At 44.4% G+C, this 22,618-nt stretch overlaps 1 protein-coding gene across 1 annotated transcript in view; it reads right to left on the minus strand.

The window, feature by feature from the left end:
* Positions 1–22,618, minus strand: part of ANTXR1 (ANTXR cell adhesion molecule 1) — a 241,179-nt gene that overhangs the window by 169,939 nt on the left and 48,622 nt on the right. Inside the window, exons 4-8 of the mRNA XM_002709824.6 lie at positions 12,042–12,123; positions 11,446–11,479; positions 10,195–10,274; positions 8,063–8,131; positions 6,201–6,281 (exon numbers count right to left, since the gene is read on the minus strand). Of these exons, the coding sequence (XP_002709870.1) occupies positions 6,201–6,281; positions 8,063–8,131; positions 10,195–10,274; positions 11,446–11,479; positions 12,042–12,123 (346 nt within the window). The remainder of the gene's footprint in view (positions 1–6,200; positions 6,282–8,062; positions 8,132–10,194; positions 10,275–11,445; positions 11,480–12,041; positions 12,124–22,618) is intronic.

Here is a 22,618-nt window from a genome sequence, read left to right on the forward strand (position 1 = left end):
AACAGAGCCACACAACTGCTAACTTGCTGTGCAGTGTATGTCTTCCAGGGGTCAGGAACGCAGCGCAGTCCTCTGGACTCCTTCAAATGAGCAAATGCACACAGCTTGGTGCTGACACCCCATGGGAATTACAACGCATGGGGCAACGTCTGTGATTGCACGACTTCGCGTTCCAAGGCGAGCGACGGCACGGAGCATGGAAAAGACCCAGTGCTGGGGAAGTGGCTCCAACCATCGACACCACTGGAGTTGAAGGGTGGGTGAGCTCCCGGTGGAGGAGACCCCAGGTTGGGCTCTGTGGAGAAGGATTGGCCGGGGCACAGGAGGAGAAGGAAGGTTTCGGCGACAATGGTAAAGTTCGACTTCAGAGATGGGCAGTTGCTGCTGACATGCGGCTCCCATCTGCAAGCCCTGGATTCACTCAATAAAGTCCAGTCATTCCCAAGAACGCAGGAATGGGACATGGTTTTTGATTGGAGGGTGCCCTTAGCAGTTCCTAGTATGATCTTGGAAGAGTTGATGGGAAGGAAGAATGGAAGACGGCTTTTTTTGTGTGTGATAGTTTTGCTGGGGCCTGGGCCAGATAAGCAAGGTACATTTCTTCCAGCTTCCCAGGGGTGGAAGGGAGAAATGAGCATAGGATCTAGTTTTCATAAATAAAATACATTTGCTTAGCTATATGCCATGGGGATAGATTCATTTCTTAGTTTTGCTGATCTTAGAGTTTCCCTAATAACAAGGATGCTCATGCCAAAACTTGCAAGAAATCCTTGCAAACATAGTTGTGTTTGCTCAATACTTGTTTATTGTTGATCAAATATGCAGAGAGCTCTATGTGCTGACTCACCCTGACATTCATCGGAAGCACAACACAGGCTTAAATATTTATTCTAGAAAATGCTCCCAAATGCAGATAGCTTGAGGCCAGCCACAGGTCCTCCTAAGGGGCAGTGTTAATGGTTCCAGGCACTGCCCTCAATGGTACTTTTAGTGGAGACAGACGGGAGGAGTAAGCATCGCTCTAACTGGGCCAGGGATTGGGACGGAAAGCTGCCGATCCACTCTAGTGTGACCTGAACGCTGCTTTCCAGCAGGTGCCTGTTTCACCGCCTGCGGCCCTTTTGAGGAGCTCTGCTGGACCTTTACTTCATATCCTCGCTTGCTGACTGTGCTCCTTCCACCGGCTGTGGTCAGTGGAGGCTCCCTGAAGCAGCACAATAAGAGAAGGCAAAGGAATAGTTTCTTCTTTTACAGTTTTCCTGGCTTGAAGGACTACAATCTTGCAACCATCCACGTTTGTCCTTATAATTTATTGCTGTATTCTGCAAAAGCAAACACGAATGCCGCCATGGTCCAAGGAAGGTTTCTCTCAGCCTGACCATGCCTGCACCCTTTGGGCCTCTTCAAGTTATGGGCATTTTTATTACGTTTATACACACATACATATATATATACACATATATATACATACATATATATATATACATATATATATATATATATATAAATGAGCTGAATAGACATAAGAACTTAGGAGGAGTGCCTGGCCTGGTTGTCTGCAACGTCTCGTTGTCAAGTGGCCATCTTCTCAGGGCGATGGGCCTTCAACCATGAGCAGGAAGTGGGATTTTGGAAGGTGCTCTCCACCCATCGGTAACAGGCAAGGAGCTCCCTCGCTCATCTGCTGGGCACTCAGATCGTGCCTCTGCTGCACCCATGAGAACAGCATCAAGCCAATCCACAGTTTTCGTTCTCTCTGAAATGGAGCTGCTCCCTGGCCCCCATATTATCCAGTAGAGCCTGCTGGTCATTCCCATCGTGGGCGTTAGAGACAGACCTAGGTCTGTTCAAGATCTGTACTCACTGTGCTGTGTGGCTTTGGGAAAGTTAGTGACTCTCTCTGACCTTATAGTATCGACGTGTATAGATGGAGTAAGAATATCTACATCAACAGGTGCTTGACATTTTAAATGATTTGCATGGTGCCTGGTGCACAGTAAACATTCACTAAATGGCGGTTTTCATTATTTTTACCTTCCTAAAGAAATAGAGGCAAGAGAGAGCATGGGTTCTGGAATCATGGAACTGGTTCTCACCATACTTTTCCTATTTGATTAATTTGCTCTTTGGCAGGTTATTTGAGCTTCAGTCTCTTTATCTGTAAAATGAGGACAGAAATATTTACTTCACAGGATTGTTATGATTTTTAGGTGGAAAAAGGGACACTATCTGGTTCCCAAATAAATTCTCTGCAACAGTGGACGCCCTTCTGTCTTTTCTCTAGCCCCTTTTCTTGAGGGTTAAGGAGGAAAACAAGTGTGGGCACACTGAAAATAACACGTTATCCAAACCTGACCTGTAAATGCTTCTTCCTTACAGGACAGAGGAGTGAGGAATGGTGAAAAACCAAAGCACAGACATCAAGTTGATGAGCAGAGTCTGGGGGATTGAATGAGTTGTCAAACTTGATGATTAGCTCCCGGAGAAGCAGCTCCCGGCAATCCAGTAGGGACTGTCCATTTCCTCAGACACTCACAGCCAACTGTCATGGGAAGAGTGGAATCTCTGGAGACAGACTTGGCTTCAAATGTCCCACTGCAGGCAGTGGGCATTTAGCCCAACAGCCAAGATGCCCACCTCCCACACTGGAGTATCTGGGTTCTCTGGTCATGGTCCTGACTCCAACTCCCTGCTGCTGAGGACTCTGGGAGGCAGTGGTGATGGGCCAAGTAACTGGAGCCTTGCCACCCATGTGGGAGACCTGGTTTGCCTTCTGGGCTCCTGGGGTTGGCCCTGGTCCAGTCTCCGGTCCTTGTGGGCATTTGGAGAGTGAAACACGGATGAGAACTCTATCTGTGTCTCCCAAATAGATAAAATAAAATGGAAAAAAAATTCACACTCCACCATTATGAACAGGTGAACTTGGGACAGTTTGTCCCGCCTTCCTGCACCTCAGTCTCTTCACCTATAAAAGGGAATAGTAAATCCTTCCTCAGGGGATGGCTGTGAACTGAGAGCATGGTAGCTGATGGAGAGAAGATGCTCAACAAGTCCAGTTGGATTGCTTCCCCTTCATAGGACTTAGACTGACAGAGTATTTTATTTCTTTTATACCATTTAGTACAATTTTAATTATGTATATTTATTTAGTTGTTTTATACGTTTCTCCTACTAGATTGTAAGCTCCATCAGGAATGAGTCTCCACCTGCTTTACTTACAATGGAGTGATCACAGCCTGCCATGAAAGGTTTTCAATGAATATTTGAAGAATGAATAAATATGAGCCCTCCATCTTGACTTGAGGTTTTAAAATAAGGTCATTATGGGCAGAACACTCTGAGGACCTTTTGAGCTTATTAGAAGCTGCTCTGTAGTCTTATTTTGGGTAGTTAAGCCAAGTCCTATTTTATTATGAGAAAAACATCATCCATGGGAAAAGCTAGAATTGATGCTTCAGACGGGGAAAAATGAGAGCTTTCTTTTCAGTATGCAAAAGGGGAAATGAACCTACTTCTTAAGAAGTTGGCCAACTCTTAGGCCATAATTATTTCTGTCTGATTTGAGAGAGTCCTGCTATGCTTGTCCTTGTTTTCCTGTCCAAGCAAACCAATGAACAACAGCCATAAGCCTGGGTTGCAAGTATTAGAAGGGCCAAAACCACCAGCATAACTCCCCGACAAAAGCTCACAAGAATGTTATCATTCAGCGAAAGTTTGGAGATTCAAGTCTAGAATTAATTTTTCCCCACTTTTGGGAGACTGCTTTGCTAAACTTTCGAAAACATCCTTGAAGTTATTTCCATTTGGGTATGGGGGAAGTTTTACAAAGATGCGTAGATTAGGTAAGGTGGCAAGGCGGAAATATTCAAGGACCATGCTGATTTATGCAGATAAAAAGGTTTGAATTATCTGTGAAGCTCTCAACTCTTGAATGATGTTAGGCTCATGGGAACTTTAAAGAGAAAAAAGTGGGACTTCTGCCATAGCCTCCTGATTGAACTACAGCCTCTGGGTGTCCCCAGTCTCTTCCCTATGTTCTGGACACTCCCAATAGAGTCTCTCCTTAAGTGACACTTGTTCCATATTTATTTCAGTGACAACACCCATTACTACGAGTTCAAGTTAAAACCCATTCAAGGCTCCTGTAAAACTTGTGATTCCAATTCAATATCCGGGCTTCTTTTCTATTGCTGCTGACACAATTACCCAGACTCGCCCACCAGATGGTTAGTTCTTGCAATTACTATCATCCCTGGAATATGCTTTGCTGTTTAGACTCCAGATGAAGCAAGGTTGTGTGTCTCTCCTCTGGTGCCACCCCACACACTTCCCTGGTCTTTCAATGACCCTGGTCTGCCCCCACCTTCTCATGTAGGCTCCTGCCCAGAAAAATACACCTCTGAGCTTCCGAAGGATTCAGGATCAACCCCAAATCCTTGCCTGGGTTGTTGTTTTATATGTGGCTCTAGTTCCCTGTGTTATTAGGTATAGCACAGTGACCTCAGGGATCCCTTCCCTGTGGATCCATAGTTGGGTTGGATACTTCCCTATCATTTCAGTAATTCCCACTTTCTCATTAAGATAGCTTGAGTGGGTCTTTATTCTTTGCAGATAGACACATCATGAATGACAGCTGTCCGCTATACATATTTGAGATAGGAATTCCTAACCTGAAGGTTTGATTACTTTTCACGATTCTGAAAAGTTAAGGTCATATACGTTAATACTCTGAAAGTTTACCTGAGACACTTATTTTTAAAATGAAGATTTAAAATATGTGATTCCATGGATCCATCCCAGACTGCTTGCAACAGAATCTCTTGGGACTAGCAACTGGCATTGTAAACATGATTCCCAGGTGAATTTTATGTACATTCAAGTTGACAGTAATGTTCCCTCATGTGATGTGGATAGGAAGTAGAAGAGCAGAAACTTCTCGTGCCCTGGGTACCTACGATGGGCCTGGAAAAGTATGAGGTATTTTCATCAATGATCCTTGGGATCCTCCAACAAGGGCCTGATGTTAGCCTTATCATCAGCCCCTTGTTACAACACAGGAAATAAGTGCCAAGCATCGGTACGTGGTAAGATTTGCCACCTAAACTCTGGGCTGAATGGTTCCAAGGTCCTCACATCTTGCTCTGCTTTCCACTCTGTTGGAGCACCTCACAGACCTTGAAGGGAGGGGCAGCTGGAGGCTTCATGGGTTGGTCTAGGGGAGCTGGCAGATCCTGAGCCCCTGACTGGTGACCCCTGGATCCAAATCCCCTTGATACTGTTAGAAGGCGGGGATCTGCTAAGCTCTGAATTTGCAACCTGGACCTCAAGTCTGGAGCTTGATGAGCTTCCACTGATGACCACAGATGATTGACCAGTCTCAAAACCTATAAGAGGGAGGCTGTTGCAGCTCTGACACCATCCCCGGTGCCATGAGCACAATGGCCTGCCTGCTGAGGCTGGAGAGATCGGTTAGATCTAATATTCCAGCTGGACCAAGGATCTGGCCTGGGTACAAAGGATGGAGAAGAGAGGCCCTGGGAGTCAGTGTTCTGTTCACCATCCATGAAAAAGGCTCTAGAAAATTACCTGTGTGCATGCAAAGAGGCAGGTGACTAGAGAACACAGATGTCCTCGTGTTTGGAGAGGAGATAGCTAATGCACGGATTCAATTCTGGCTGATCACCAGAACCACCTGCAGAGATTTAAACACTTCCTGAAGCCCAGGCAACACCCCAGCCCAGAGGCCCAGCATCAGTGCTTTCTAAAGCTCTTCCGCTGATGTCGGTCAGCAGCCTGGTCTGAAGCGCTTCCAGTGACCAAGCAACGTAGGTCCAGGTTGCAACTGCTTGGAAGGTAGCTTGCATTCAGTCGCACTGGAAAGCCGAGGTTGGGCAAGAGTGAACCATCACACCGGTCTGTTTAGTATGAGAACCGAGGCGCTGCCTAGAGTTTGGCTGACAGCCCTGGCAGGGTCCCCTTCAATTTTTAATTTTCCATTGTAAGGTAGACTTGGCACAGGAGAAGGAGAAAAGAAATACGCATGAAAGGCAGAGAAGGGAGATGTGGACGTGGCAGGCACATATGAAGGAATGTTCTATGGAGCAGAAGAACGCTCCTTGCAGAGCGGGAATGGGGGTGTTTACAGCAGCGTGGGACAGAAAGTGCCTGGGTGTCCAGCCTCAGGGGAGGGCTCTACTCACCGAGTGGATGATGCCTTGCAGAGCCTGGAAGCCGTCATTCACCGGAAACACGTGATCCTTGCTGTCTGCAATCCGTGCCAGCTGAGGACACAGCAACACAAACGCACATGAGAGGCATCAGGCTTGGACATGGAGAACTTGGGAAAGCCACTGGGTCCGGGGGCCTCCACCTACTTTTGGATCCCAAAAGGACTGGGTTCAGGGGCCTCACCAAAGAGCCTTCAGCAACGATGAGCTTACCAGAGGCCTCTCTGGAGCAGGCCCAGGGTCGGCTCCCGCTTTCACATGTGCTTTGATATTTTTCCCTTGGATCAGAGGTAGGATTGCCCAGCTCGATGAACATCGGGCCTGAGTAGATGTATTTATGGATTTGGGGACGAGCCACTGGCTCAGTTCCCTCCCATTCACCCAAATTCCTATTGGCAACTTTATTCAAATCAGACAGACTCAAGTTTCCTTTCAGAGCAACTTAAAACATAAATTCAGGCATTGGTATTGGGCAAGGCCACTGAGTGGGGACCCTAATGTTTCTCCCAAACTGCTCACTAAGGTGCAGGGCCCTGCCACTGGCTTGGCTGTTCCTGCTTTGAAGAGTGAGGCCTGAGGATAAGGAGAAGCTGACCTGGCAGCTCCTCCATCCCCAAGTCTCAGTGTAGGTCTGTGATGGCCACATAGTCAGAGCTTTTTAAAAACATCTTTAATTGTTTTTATCAACTGCAAAAGTAACACATGCTCACAATTAAAATGTAGAAAGATCCAGAAAAGTGAAAGGAAAAAGAAAACAAAGATTATTCATAATCCTTCTGCATCTATTTATCTATCTTTACTAGCAATTTGATATCCAAGCACAGTCTTTCATACTTTTCCAGTGCAAACATACACATATTTATGCTAAATTAAGCACATACTATTCTCACTGCTTTGTAATTGTATTTTATTCACTTAACAATCTAGCATAAGCATTTTCCTGTGCCATGACACCAAAATGAAATTTTGAATGACAATGAGGAACATTTATTTTTTTTTTATTTTTTTATTTTTATTTTTTTGACAGGCAGAGTGGACAGTGAGAGAGAGAAACAGAGAGAAAGGTCTTCCTTTGCCGTTGGTTCACCCTCCAATGGCCGCTGCGGCCAGCGCGCTGCGGCCGGCGCACCGCACTGATCCAGTGGCAGGAGCCAGGAGCCAGGAGCCAGGTGCTTCTCCTGGTCTCCCATGGGGTGCAGGGCCCAAGCACCTGGGCCATCCTCCACTGCACTCCCTGGCCACAGCAGAGAGCTGGCCTGGAAGAGGGGCAACCGGGACAGAATCCGGCGCCCCAACCGGGACTAGAACCCGGTGTGCCGGCGCCGCTGGGTGGAGGATTAGCCTAGTGAGCTGCGGCGCCGGCCCGAGGAACATTTATTTATATTGCTAGCAAGTTTTTGCAATTTGCTTATATGTACTTGTGTGCCCTTTTTGCCCACTTGTCCAATTATATCCATATTTTAGTATGAAAAATGAGTTTTTGTATTTTACTTGGTGAACAGAAATGTTCCTCACTTAAATTTAAAATCATAAAATTAAATTAAATTAAAAAGACAACAAGAAATATTGCAACTTATTTCAAATTTATTTTTGACGCCTTGGCTATTTAACATTAACCAAGAAAGATGTTGCCTGCATGGTCTCGGTTAAAGGCCCCAAGTGCATCAGCAACTGAACTCACATCCCTTACATGTCCAATATTTCCTTCCTGCTTTGCACTTCTGAAAAAATACCCCATCCTGGTTATTACAACCACCCTAGCTATTGAATGCACACGCTCTCCATCACTCACAAGCGCAGTGTGTTCCCAAGCCTGAGGAAACCCCCGGTCATACCTGTGTTTCGTTGAAATCTTTCACGCCAACACAGTAAACGATTGCACCGAGATCTCGGGACCTGTTAGCCTGGGTCAAGGGCAGAAAGGGTGTCAGAGAGAGACGCAGTGGCAAACCACTCCTCTGGGATTGGCTGTTCATTCAATGATCAGATATTTGCTTTGTGCCAGGTGCCATAGTGGAGGAAGCAGTCCCTGTTCCCAAAGAGCTCATATTCCAATGAATACCACATTTTAACATAGTACACCGTGGACAGGAGGGAGGGCTTGTCCCGTGGGAAGTGTTTAAAGAATCCATCAAAGTACAGTCCTGATGAAGGGCATTGAAAGGGGAAGGAGAGGAGATGGAAACCGTGGGCTAAGTCATAATAACTATTCTGGGATACGAGCACCTTTTCAAGTCCTCAGATAGATTTGTGTCATGTTTTTCCTTGTTTGTCACGGCAGCATAGTTTCACGAAAGAATGTAACTTTTGCAACCTGTTATACCTGGGTCTGATGCCTGGCATAGCTCTGTGAAGTGTTTTGGGGTTCAATTGAGATGCTATATGCTGAGCCCCTCACAGAAGGCCTTGAAGAAAGGAGATGCTCGTATAGGTCAGCATGCTGTGTGAATGAATTGGTTTGATGGTAGGGAATTGTGGTCCACATTTGAACAGGTGAACCCATGACCTTCTCTACAATCAATCATTGAGAGGGCAGCAAAACGAATGACACGCAGATCTTGCCTGGATTCTAGTATTGGATTTAATAAAGGCTCTGGCATCTAAGTTCCAGATTCTCTTGTGTTTAAAAATTAAAAAATTAAAATTGGAAAATTTGGCACATACAGTGAGTGCACAATTGGCAATTGATAGTAAACATACAGTAAGTGTACAATATATATGTATTAGTTTGAATTTTGTTTCTTCCTCTCTCAGAACTCAAACCTACTTATAATTACTAAGTGCTGAATTATGTAGAAAAAACAGAGACATAATGTCTTTTTTCATTCATATATTAAAATACATGAATTCTGCTGCTACTGCTTCTTTTAGGATAAAACAGACTCAGTTTAGCCCCAACCTTGTCCGTAACAACCCTGTGACTCTTTTCATTTGGCTGGACTTTATACAGAATCATCAAGAATAGAAAGATTCAATTTCTCTATATCATGAGCTCAATTTTTCTTTTTTAGAAAGCTTCCTTCTGTTATCATTGGCATTTTGAATGGTTTTCCCAGTTTATATGTGCCATACCTAAAATTCCTTTCTACTAACCCCTATTTTAAGCCTCTGACATCCATCATTTATTTTGTTTTCAGTTCTTTCCTTATTAGGGTTTTCATTCTATGTGACCATTATTTAGCATCCAGAGAAGCCCTTTTGCCTTCCCACTACATAGAAATGTATTTTTCCCAGATACTTGACTTGGTGGTCTATGTCATAGTAACTGCTATGTTTCCCAATGCCAGCTCATCCACTGTACTGGCAGGAGGAGAAGGGGGAATTAAATTCCCCTGTGCCCTTTGCTCAAAGAGCCTTTTGCAGCAAGACCCAGGAGGGTAGCCACTGTGCCAAACTCATCTGTGTCTCCTGTGCCTAGCAAAGTACCAGCACGTACCAGCCTCTCAGTTAATGCTGAGTGAGCAGATACACACTTCAGGCTTGCCAAGGGGCTGACTTGAAATTAAATAGCAGTTAAGAACTTGAGGTGAGTACAATGCTATGATCAACTCCTCTTCCAGAGTCCACACCTCTTGCCCTCATTGTCTGCCTTTCTCACTGCTGTATTTCGTTCTACCTTGGCCTGAATGAGCCTCTGTCACCAACGAAAAGGAAAATGAAATAGAGAAGGAGAGAGCAATTGCTATTCCCTTTACCACCAATTATTGTTCAGCTTTGATTCTTACAGTGAGAATACCAGTGATGAATAATTTTGACAAGTGTGGCTCTTACATATTTCAATTAAGACATGAAAATTCACCGTTTAAAAGTGAATTATTACTGTTATTTTTACATACGAACATTATTTCATTTGGGAGTTTTGCAAAGAACACCCTCATTTTACCTGAATAGAGTGTGTAGCCCATTTCAGAAAGGGGAAGTCCTATTTCCCTGTTTCTGTTTACATGCAGGCCAGGCCAGCACTTACCTCCCTCTCTGAATAGAAAAAGAGATCTTCATGGAGTTCTCCATCAGTCAAAGCAATGATGACGCTGGCCGTTCTGTATCCTGCTTAAGACAATACAGGCTACCTTAGTCTATCCTGTGCCACCCAGGGAAACCCTCTCAACCCCAGGGTTTGATCTCTTAGAAGCTCAGCTACCAGGAAGTCAATATTGTGAGAGTTACCAACTTACATTTTAGGTCTGGAAGCAATTCTGGCAGACACAGAAAGCTTTGAAGGGGACTAGGGGAATAGGTTTTGCCCTGGGTTTCTCAGTCTCATGTCAAACACCTGGCAAAAATGGCCATTGGCCCCATTGTGATTATTTTCCATTAGAGGTCCATGTGACTGTTGTTCAGGTCCAGTAGCAAACCCCACCAACTAGGCTGTTTAGGGTTCCTTGGCCATATACACCACCCTTTGTAGACAATTTGCCAAAAGGTAATGGTCCTCATGGTTTATAAGCTGGCTGGGCATACTACAGCAGGTGGCAAAATCTACTAGAATTCTTTCAGTGATTTTTAGACTTCCAGTAGCATTTCTCGTAGTTGAATTATATTAGCAGGTGTTGGTACTGATACGAAGTCTGTTCTATTTGTTGCAGTTTAGAATGAAACAGGAAGTGGATGCTTCCATAGGCGTGGGAGAAAAATCTCCCAGCATAATATGGAGTCTCTTTTAAGAGATCTGATCTGTGTGAGATAAACACTCTGAAAGGCATGGTTGTAATAATAAATAAATAATAATAAGTATCATTTCTATGTACTCTAGTAGGTATATTTTATGCATTGTTTTCATTTAAATGAAAGGAAGTTGAAACCAAATTTGTATGTTGATCTTAGTATCATGTCCAATCACAGTAATGAAGAGGCTTGGAGTTCAGTGAAGGTGGAGAAAATTAAGTTTGACATCAAAATCCAAGATTTTACTAACTCACCCAAGTATTTACTAATTTAATAAATTCAACATGTGAAACTTCATGGTAGTTACAGACTGAGGCCAAATGGGAGCTTAATCACTTTTATATAACTTTTCTTGGCACAAACAGGACAGTGGAATTTGACTTGGTACATGCCAACTTTCTATGCATTCTTTCTCCCTGATGAAGTGTGTGTCTGACAATTATAGATGATGTCATATATGTCTTTTGAACATAAAATTACTGAGGTATGTTTTGGAAAGCAAATATAGAAAAACTGAATAATTCACAATAGCATTTTCTTACTAGAGTCTTACCTTGACTGTTTTCATAATAAATCTGCTCGCTGGCCTGAAAAACACAAGAATAAGACATTAGACATATAACCATAGCTTGCCTCTCCAAATACCATATCGACAGTGGGCTTTGGTGTTGGATCTGCAGCCATGGCTCAGGCCTGATTCTTTATGTAATTCACCCAGGCTTCATTCAAACACCAACGGGTGGTTTTCATGTAAAGTTACTTCCCATTTAAGGAATTACAGCGGTGAACATGGACCCCTGAGGTTGTACTTCTCATAGCCCAGCCCTTGTTTTCCTGGAAGTTGAAGTCACGGAAGTTGTCTCAACCACCGTCATTTAGGATGGAGGGGACTGTGCGTGCGTGACTTGTCAACACCAGCCGATCATCCGCTAACAAACCCTTATTCAGTGTCAGAGGAGGAGGACGGGAATTTGTGTCTTTAGTTCTTTCGGACACAGGGATCTGAGTACATGCTTTCGGGGAAGTACTCCCTTGCCACTGGGTCTTACCCAGTCCCCTAAATACAAGTGCTTTATCTTATTAGCCATCCCTCCGTTGATATTTCAAAATTACACTTTGCACTTGGAGTCGAAACCGCTTTAAAATTACCCTTTCAAATCCTTCATGCATGTAAGTGTCTCCTCCTGGCAGAACTTTCTGGAGTTCTTCTAGGCCTTGACGGATCTGTTCCCTGAAATCCAAAGAAACCCCATTAGTCTTCTCACAGCATTGTTTTGACTTTGCTGTTGATGGTTAAATGTTCTGGTCTTTTTCTCTTTTTCTTGTCTGGATACTATGCATTGCTCCAGCGGTCCCCCAAAGCCTATGAGAGGGAAGTCTGTGTATTATATTATCCATCCAGGGTCAGGCATAGCAAAGGATGAGTGAGATTTCGCAGACTGAAGCATAAAACCCTGTTGCAGGACTCTCTGCTGACACAAGTCCTCCTGTCTCTTAACAGGGACAAAATTGCCATTCTAAGTGGGAAATGAGTCTGAAAGTACAACTACCCCCGAGGAGACGCACAGTAGTTTAGGCAAAGCGGCAACAGCTCTCGTGAGCCAGAAAGAAGCCAGTACCAAGAACCTCAAGTAAGGCCACCACAGGGATGCAGGTGGAGAGGGCGACACACAGTGCACACACTGCCACCCGCACGGTTCTGCCAAAGGAAACCATGCAGTCGGCTTTGAAAATAAAAGCCCAAAGCATCTCTGCTTTCCAGGACAATGGAGAGTGTTTTCTGTGGGCTGGTGCCCGGGCTTTTTGACTCTGGCTATTGAAGGTGATGGTGGGGACAGAAAGAGGAAGTGGGATATGGCACTGGACAAGTGACTGGCAGTGGGAATTATGAATGGTTCGAGGGGGCAAATAGAATCTCTGTGGACCATTCTCTCTGAGATGTAAGATGTCCACAGTCACGGTCCTTTGTTTTAAATAGCTCCATTCAGTGCTAGAAAGGGCAAGAAAATGTAATTTCTGAAAAATAAATACATAAAATTCATAAACTGTAAGCCTACAAAAGGATTTGAAATTACCATCCTACTGAGGTCTCTCAGGAGTGGAGGGTGGAGATATGTGTTATCAATTAGAAAAGGAAGCCCCCGGTGGGTAAGGAAAGAACCTAACATTCGCTGATCATCTGCTCTACACAAGGCACTGCTCAGGGGCCAGCGCTGTGGCATAGAGGGTAAAGCCTCCGTCTGCTGTGTCTGCATCCCATAAGGGCACCAGCTCGAGTCCCGGGTGTTCCACTTCTGATCCAGCTCTCTGCTATGGCCTGGGAGAGCAGGCCTCTGCCTCTCTGTAACTCTGCCCTTCAAATGAATAAACCTTTTTTTTTTTTTTTTAAAAAAAAGGCAATGCTCAAAGAGTCCTGATTTTATCCTCCCACTAACACTCAATGTGGATATTACTGTCCCCACATGAAGGCTGAGAAAATGGACTCTGGGAAGTAGGAGAGCAGAGACCTAAAGTCAAATCTGTGTGACCCAATCAAGGCTTTCTACTCTGCAAAGCAGGCTCCCAGCACAGAACAGTGTCGGGAAGCTTCCGATACCACCTGTGGGCGATTTCTAACACCAACTGGGTGCCCCTAGTGGACCAGGCTCTGCTCTCAATACCCGGAATGGCAGGAATGCACCTAAGCCTTAGGACGGGGCTTCAGGATGATACCACTGTCATCTCCAACCCACAGACAAGGACACGGAGCCTCAGAGAGGCTAAGGGACTTGCCCTGGGCCCCTCAGCTGCTCAGAGGCAGAGCTGAGATGTCATCTCAGAGGCCCTGCTCTCAATCAGTACCACCAACTGCTGCTCTCTTGAATGAAGCCACTGAATATTGTTTACCCTGGCAATTGCTTAGGGAGGAATTCTAATGCAAAACATAACCTTTTTGTTGAAACTGATGTGATGGGGTTGGAGATTTTTAAAAGTCAAACTGCAAAGGACTGGCCGGAGCCTGTGCCTTGGCTGCCCATGCTTCTCAGGTGACCGTGTCACTCAGACTCTGGGCAATGGGCTGCCTATTGTCTGATGGTTTCCTCGGTGTCTGGATGTCAGGACACGCACCCGGCTGCCCAGGGCAGACACTGGAAGCCTCCCTGGACCCTCTCTCTACCCTGACTCTCTCTCCTGCCACTCCTCCCCCTATCAGCAAATGCTACGGTTTCTACTCCACACGTATCTTGCAATGGACAGTTTCTCTCTCTGTTCTGCTAACTCCAGGATCCAGGCCACTACCAGATCTCGCTTAGACCCTGGGACAGTCTCCTGCTGTCTTTTTTTTTTTTTTTTTTTTTTTTTTGGACAGGCAGAGTGGACAGTGAGAGAGAGAGACAGAGAGAAAGGTCTTCCTTTGCCGTTGGTTCACCCTCCAATGGCCGGCGCGCTGTGGCTGGCGCACTGCGCTGATCCGAAGGCAGGAACCAGGTGTTTCTCCTGGTCTCCCATGCGGTTGTAGGGCCCAAGGACTTGGGCCATCCTCCACTGCACTCCCTGGCCACAGCAGAGAGCTGGACTGGAAGAGGGGCAACTGGGACAGAATCCAGTGCCCTGACCGGGACTAGAACCTGGTGTGCCGGCGCCGCAAGGCAGAGGATTAGCCTATTGAGCCGCGGCGCCGGCCTCCTGCCCTGGCTCCCCCTTGCATTCACTCCCAATATGGCTGCCACTGTGTTCTTAGAATACAGATGAACTCATGCCATTCACTCCCTGGCTAGGTGCCCTTCCACGGCAGCCCTTCAAATCCTTGCAGTGGCTCTGCAGTGCCTGCATGGGCCGTACGGCTGCCCTGTTCGGCCTCATCTCATACCTGCACGTCCCGGCCGCCTTCACTTCAGCCACTTGGGTCCTCCAAGCTCCTGTCTCCAGCAGGCCCTGCACACAGGCAGCCCTGATGCCTGGGGCACTATCTGACCACCTCTCCACAAGCTAATTCCAGCCCAGCCCCAGGCCCAACGAAATCTCAGATTGTTCAAAGGAGCCTTATTGCACTTCCCCAATCCAAATTACTTCTCTTCATTAGATTTTCTCGTGGTGCCTCCCAATTCTTATTTCATGGTACTGAGAATATTTCATAACAGTAACATTTGCTCATGTAATTCTTTGTTGAGTTGCTGCTTTTACTTCTGGACTTCAAACTCCATGAGAGCTGGGCCATATCTGTTTGGGTCCCCACTTCATCTCCTGTGTCTGCCACAGAGCCTGAACACGACAGGCTTGCAACAAATACTGACTCAAGAGGTGAGTGGAGGCAATGGGTGTCTCTCCTGTTAATCAACTTGGAAAGAAGTCAATTTTAGGTCACAAGGATGGACCTGGCAATTAACCCAAGAACAGGGCTGGGCCTGTGTGGTGGTTCAAAATCATGTTCTATGTGATAGTACCTCCAATATTTCAGTAACTCACCAAAAGACACAGTTTAGTTCCTGCTCTGTTCTCAGTAATGAGAAAGAGCACATATCTTGTGCATTCGAAGAAGAGAAAATATGAAAGTAGTGGCCCCACCAGAGCCTTGGAGTTGGGAGAGGGCAGGCACAAGCAGTTTCCTGGCCAACAGTGGCTTTACCCTATAAGCTTGTAGTCTGCAGCGGAGACAGTGACAAGATGACACTGCCAACAATGGGAGGCTGGGGGAGGAAAACAGGTCTATCCAACAGAAGGGCATCCTTAGAACTTTGTAATAGCTGGGGGGCCTGTGGGGGAGGGGCCAATTTCTAATAATTAGGTGGGAGAATAGTAGGCATGGAAAGTAAGTGGAGTCTTGTTCTTTGGTCATGGACAACACTAAAATTGAAATATTGTGTTAAAACTGAAGCTACCAAAAAAAAAAAAAAAAAAAAAAAAAAGGCCTATCGGGGCGTGGAAAAGCTTCCTTGGCTTCCCTGGACTTCTTTCCCTGCCAAATAAAGTCTGGGAACTGGGGTATTTTCTCCAGGCCCATTTCCTTTTCTTTACAAGTATTTTCTTGAGTTTTCGATGTTTCTGGAATCAGAACAACCAAGGGCTGTTTTGGAAAATGTCCTAATTCTTGTTTTTTTGGGGTGTGTGTGTGTGTGTGTCTGGTAAGGTAGGAACTTGCAACTGGCCAGCAGAGGTCACAGCCTCCCTGTTACACCCCCACCTCTTAAAAGATCAAATGACTGTGCCCTTGCCTTTGCCCTGGCCCCTTGTCTAAGCACCCACAACATCTAGACAAATAAAACAGTTTCATGGGAATCCTGGATCTGTTTTAATTCTGGGACAATAGAACTATTAATAGGGGTCCATTCTCTCTGTTCTCTTAGAAAATGGGGAGAAAGAGTTTCCAGAGGATGATAAGAACCTCTCTGAAGGCTGGGTTATTAGCAAATGAAATGCTACCCTCCTGGGAAATGCAAGACGCTGGGACTCTTAAGAAGAGAGGCTGCTATGAAACAATTCCTATTTTCCTTGGTGGTTTCACATGTCTGCCAGTGCTCCTGCTTAGAAGTGAAGGGTTTTCTGGCCACACCTCTGGGTTCCTTTTGCAACCCCCACAACCACTTAATGATAGGGCACAAAATACGTAAATGTTGAATGAATGATTCCAGTTTGGGTGCACTCATCTATCACTCATTCATCCCCACTACTTATTGAGCACACTCCATGCACCCTACCTTGCTGAATTGTAGGGGTAGTGGGTGGGGAGAATTAGTCACAGTGTTTTCTGGATTTTTCTGTTGCCCTGGGAATTTTTCTACACTCTATGAAGATTACTTTCTGGGATCCTGGTTGTCGTGTGACATTTTGATAATGTTTATAGACACAAACATTAAAGGATGAACACAGAAGCACATCAAGGAGCACTTCGACAAGCTTTTATCCCACGTATCACAGTGATGTTCCCACTGCAAACTCCCCTGGGGCTATGCAATGTCTACCATATTTTCACTCTATAAAAACAGCTTCCACCACCACCCAAAAATAGCTCAACATCAGCTCTGCACTGCTGACTTCCTTGCTTCCTTGGAAAATAACTTGTGTGGAATTGGACTATTCTCAAATGCCTTGCAGTTGTTGGCTTTGGAGGCCCAACTTATACAGTAAACACACATCACTGCTAATTACTACTAATGCTGCTCTCACAACACTTCCAGATGGCCCTATGGCTCCAGTTGTGGATGACAAAAAACAATGTAGTGACCCGAACAGAATGCAGACTAATTAATTCAAGATCTTTCACTGTTACTTTTGGAGTCAGGAAGTTCCACAATCAACTGTAGTCAGTTGTACCTAACATATAAAATTCATAACCTCTTTGTGACTTCTGCCAAAGAATAGGCTAACATGATGAAAATATCAAGATTCGTATAGAACCAAAGCTCTTTTCTACTTATCTTTTAGTTAGGTATAATTTTTTAAAAAGATTTATTTATTTATTTGAAAGTCAGAATTACAGAGACAGACAGATCTTCCAACTGCTGGTTCACTCCCTAAATGGCTGCAATAGCCAGAGTTGGGCCAGGCCAAAGCCAGGAGCTGGTAGCTTCATCCTGGTCTCCTTTGTGGATGCAGAGGCTCAAGGACTTGGGCCACCCTCCACTGCCCTCACAGGCACGTTAGCAGGGAGCTGGATTGGAAGTGGAGCAGCCAGGACTCACACCAGTGCCCATATAGGATGCTGGCACTGTAGACGGTGGCTTAACTGGCTGCGCCACAGTGCCGGCCCCCAGTATAAGGTATAATTTATATATAGTATCTATATATAAATATATATAATATGTGTATTTATTTATTATATATAATATGTACATATATATTTATATGCAGTATCTGTATACTACTGTATACAGATGTATACAATATCTGTAAATATTATACCATATATAAATATATACTGTATAATTTATATACATTATCTACATGCACAGATATTCATTCATTTCCTTTATAGTTATGGAATTTACATCTGTAAACTTATAATCTTTTATTATCTTTTGAGATCTATGGGATCTACAATAATATCCCCTCTTTAATTCCCTTTTAGGTTGAATTTTTATCTCCTTAATAAATTTTACTAGGAGTTTATGAATTTGTTCTTTTAAAGTACCCAATTATTTTCTCCATTATTTTTCTATTTTCAATTTTATTGATTCACTAATTAATTACGTTTTCTTACTTTGAATGTAATGTTTCTTTTTTAGCTTCAGAAAAATAACTCTTCTTTTTTTTAAAAAAGATCTATTTATCTATTTTAAAGGCAGAGTTACAGAGAGACAGAGGCAGAGAGAGAGAGAGAGAGAGAGAGAGAGGTCTTCTATCAGCTGGTTCACTCCCTAGATGGCCACAATGGCTGTTGCTGCACTGATCCAAAGCCAGTAACCAGGAACTTCCTTCAGGTCTCCCATGCGGGTACAGCATGGGCCATCTTCCACTGCTTTCCCAGGCCATAGCAGAGAGCTTAATCGGAAGTGGAGCCCCTGGGACTCGAACAGGCACCCATATGGGATGCTGCCACTGCAGGCAGCAGCCTCACCTGGTACACCACAGCGCAGGTCCCTTTAACTCTTCTAAGAAAAATCACCATAAAGCTATATATTTTCCCCTAAGTAGTACTGCATCCCACAAATGTTGTTGATAGATTTTTTTCAATATCATTCTGCTGGAAACATTTTCTAATTTCTCCTGTGGTTTTTTTTCTTTGACTCATGGATTTTCCTTGATTACTTTGAATATTTTTGAAGATTTATTTATTTACTTGAAAATACAGATACATAAAAGGAGAGAGAGGAAGAGAGAGAGAGAAAGAGAGAGAGAGAGAGAGAGAGAGAAAGAGAGAGAGAGAGAGAAATCTTTTATCTGCTGGTTCACTTCCTAAATGACCACAACAGCCAAGTTTGAGCCAGGCTGAAATCAGGAGGCAGGAATTCTATCTGGGTCTCTTGTAAGAGTTAAATGAGCCCAGGGACTTGGGCCATCTTCTGCTGCCTTTCAAGGTGCATTAGCAGGAACCTAGATTGGAAATGGAGTAGCAGTAGCCAGGACTCAAGATAGCACTCAGATGCCATTCCTGTCTTAACTAAATACTCATCAGACACTGTGGCTATAACTTTTGTTGTTTGAAGTGCAATAGCAAAACTAGCACAAATTTCTTTTCTTTCTTTCTAACTTTAGGGATCAACAACTCATTCTCACCATAGCTCTTTCATATTGCCATAGCAATGTCAGCATATGATTTTTTTTTCTTTCCTATGGGGTCAGGCACTTTCACCTTTTCACTTACAGGAAGCACATTATAGCTTCTCTCTGGCATATCCCAATTGCCAGCATTGCTACTCTTGCACTTTGGGACTATTTTAAGTAAAATAGAGATTGCTAGAACAAAAATGCTGCACTACTGAAACAACTGATCTGATGACCAAGAGGTCTGCCAAGTGACTGATGGACAGATAACGTACACAGCGTGGACATGCTGGACAAAGGGATGACTCACATCCTGGGTGCGATGGAGCTACAGGGCAAGAGGTTTCATCATGCTACGCGGAAGAGCTCCCAACTTAAAACTTGTGAATTGTTTATTTCTGGAATTTTCCATTTAATATTTTTGAAACGTGGTTGACCAATGATAACTGAAACCTTGGAAAATCAAACCACAGATGGTGGGTACTATCATACAGTGCTATTATTTTTGGCTTAAACATTCAATTGTCTTTTTATGAACTAATAAAATATAAAAATAGCCTTGCACATTTACCTAAGTATCTATTGTTTCGGATGCTTTATCCTCTTCCTCCTTTTTTTTTTTTTTTTTTAATATCTACTTCACATCTGAGTTCATCTTCCTTCAGCCTGAAGAATTCTTACAACATTGATTATCTGCAGAGTAGATTTGCTGGTGATTTTTTTTAGACTTTTTTTCCCTGAAAGTGTTTCAATATTGCCTTCAAATTATGGATATTTTAAATGGGTGTAGAATTCCAAGTAGACTCTTTCTTCCTTTCCTTTCTTTAAAGATACTGGGCCACTCTGTTCAGGACTGCATTTGTTTTGTTCTGATGAAAAGGAAGCTGTTATATTCAATGTTGTTCCTCGGTAACATGTCTCCCTCCTCTTCCCTGTGGATGCTTTTAAGATTTTTCAGAAATTTGATGTACTTGGTGATGGTTTCTTTGTTCTTGTCCTGCTTGGGGTCCCTTGAAATTCTTGGATCTGTGTGCAGAGTACCACGCTGGGGACTCCAATCAGACACGCATTATCATCCACTTGATATCATCCTACAAATCTCAGGACCTGGCTCATTCTTTCCTCCTATTTCTCCAACTTTTCTTTTTCTCTATTTGGATGATTTCTATTCATTTTTTAAAATTAATTCCATTTGTGCAGTGCATAATCTGCTTTTAATTAAGTCCATCCAATGAATTTTTTATTTTAGATTTTCTGCTTTTTTCAGTTCTACATATTTCACTTGCTTCTTTGAGTTTTCTTTTTCCTGATACCTCATTATATTCACCTATTTCTAAATTATTTGACATATTTGTCACAGTTGCTTTAAGCTCTTTGTCTGCTGATTCCAACAGTCCAGTTGTCCCGGCTTGCTTCATTCAGTGCACTTCATCATGCACCATTTCTTTATGATGGATCACAGTTCCCTGCTTCTTCCTATGCTTCATAATCTTTTAATTTGTATTTCAGAAACTTTGTATAAGGAAAGCAGGGGCTACCTAAGTATAGTGTGCATTAATTTTGTTTACTCATTGCCGAGCTGAAGCCTCTTATTCTGTGGACTGAGGGGCTGACCATTTAGGTTCCTTCCTGAGTGAGGCTAAGCTCGGGCTGGGCTGCAGTGCTAATCCGAGCCTTTCCTGTGATTAGCCCAAACCCCGGCCTTCGGCCCTACCCAGACTTTAGGGTCATTTGAGTCAGGAGGGTGTTAGGAACAGGTTCAGATAGGTTGGTTTGACCTCTCGATTCAAGTCTAGCAGGACTCCAAGTCTAACAGAATCCAAGCACTGTAAGAATCTTCCTGATGCTGCGATTTTGCTCTAGCTTTCAGCAACTGTTCCACTGTGACTTCCGCAGGAAAATGTGGAGATGAGGGTGAGGGAGAAGTGTCAGGCTGAGAGGGTTCTTATTGCATTTCAGATTCGAATCCATCCTTTCCGTTCTCCCTGCTGGTCCTCAACCTTGCTAAGTCTCTGCCCATAGAAGACAGATTCCTCTTCCAAGTGCCCATGCCAAGACCAGGCATCCACCCTCAAATCTCTGCTTCGCTACAAGGCTTCTTTCCCTCTAATTCAGCTCATCAGTGCTTGCTGTATCTCTGCCAGTCCCACGGAAACATATGAATTTTATTTTGTCCGGGCTTTTCTGGGTTGACCATGGAAATGAAGGCTTTTCACAGCCCTCTGCATGCTAACCAGAAGCAGACATTTTTCTAAGTGTTTGTGACTACATTCGTCTCAAGTCAGGAAGAAAAATACTAGAGGCTGATTACCAGCAAATGAATGTCCTTTAGCATCTTTCATCTTTTTAAAAATGTCATTTTAAATTTGAGAGAGAGAGAGAGAGAGAGAGTCAGCTCCCATCTACCAGTTCAGTCCCCAAATGCCCACAGTAGCTGGAACTGGGCCAAGCCACAATCAGGCGCCAGAACTCAATCCAGGTCCCCCTGGGTAGGTAGGACTCAACTACTTGGGGCATCACCTTCCGCCTCCCAGAGTACACATTAGCAGGAAGCTGGAATTGAGAGCAGAGCTGGGACTTGAACCCAGGCACTCTGATAAGGGATGTGGGTATCCCAGTTGGAATCTTAACCTCTAGGTCAAACACCCACCCTGAACAGTTCTCATCTTAAAAAGAGAAGTCCTCTTTGACCTCACATCTGCCTCTTGCTAAGGGCCTACTTATTTGTGGCTCTCTTCGTGCACAGCCTCCTGAAAGTCCCTGACTTAACTGATGGAGGCCTTTTTCAAATGTTTAGCAATCATGGGCTGTTGGTCTGTTTCAAAGGAGAGAGACTAAAAGCCTTGTTGGAAGCTGTGTGCCTGATGGGATGTACCACTTGGTGGATGGCCAGCTTTTGCCAATCAGCTTTTTTGTTAATGACCCTCAGAAATCAGTGGATGGTATGATTGTGCTTTGTTCCCTTTTATAAGACATTCATTTCTACAAAGAAGCAGTTTTCAAACTCCGCCCTTAGGCATTACGTCTGGAACTGGACAAGAGGGAAGGCTAGAGGTCATAACGTTTGTCGTGTGGATGTCTCCATTAACCCCCCGAGCCTGGTGTCCCTGGCCATGAACCCATTCTTGTGCAGCTTTGTCAGACTATCCTCTCCTCTGGTGCAGATGGAGAGGGCTACAGTTCAGATGGTAGCAGGAGCAGGAACGGGCTGAGCTCTGAGGTTTGGGCAGCTCCCTAGACATAGCTGCACACGGGATCCCAGCTGTCGCCTGTGTCCTCGTCAGTCTTCCCCGTACCTGAGTGTTCTAGAGCTTGAGCCTGCCTGCCAGGGCTCGGTGAGGCTGCACTGCTTGCTCCTCTTCCGAATCTCCTTCACACTCTTCACACTGCTTCACACATCGTTTGCCATTCTGCCTTTCCTTTTCTGTCCTCATAGGTAGTGTTTTACGGTTTGAATATTTCTTGGTTTCCTCAACAATGGGCTTTTTAATGCGCTTGTGCTTCAAGTTTTTCTGTTTTTGAGTTTTGTTTAGGTTTTTTTTTTT

The sequence above is a fragment of the Oryctolagus cuniculus genome, chromosome 2 (assembly GCF_051225735.1).
Source record: "Oryctolagus cuniculus isolate XC-2025 breed Fujian yellow rabbit chromosome 2, ASM5122573v1, whole genome shotgun sequence".
Lineage (NCBI taxonomy): Eukaryota > Metazoa > Chordata > Mammalia > Lagomorpha > Leporidae > Oryctolagus > Oryctolagus cuniculus.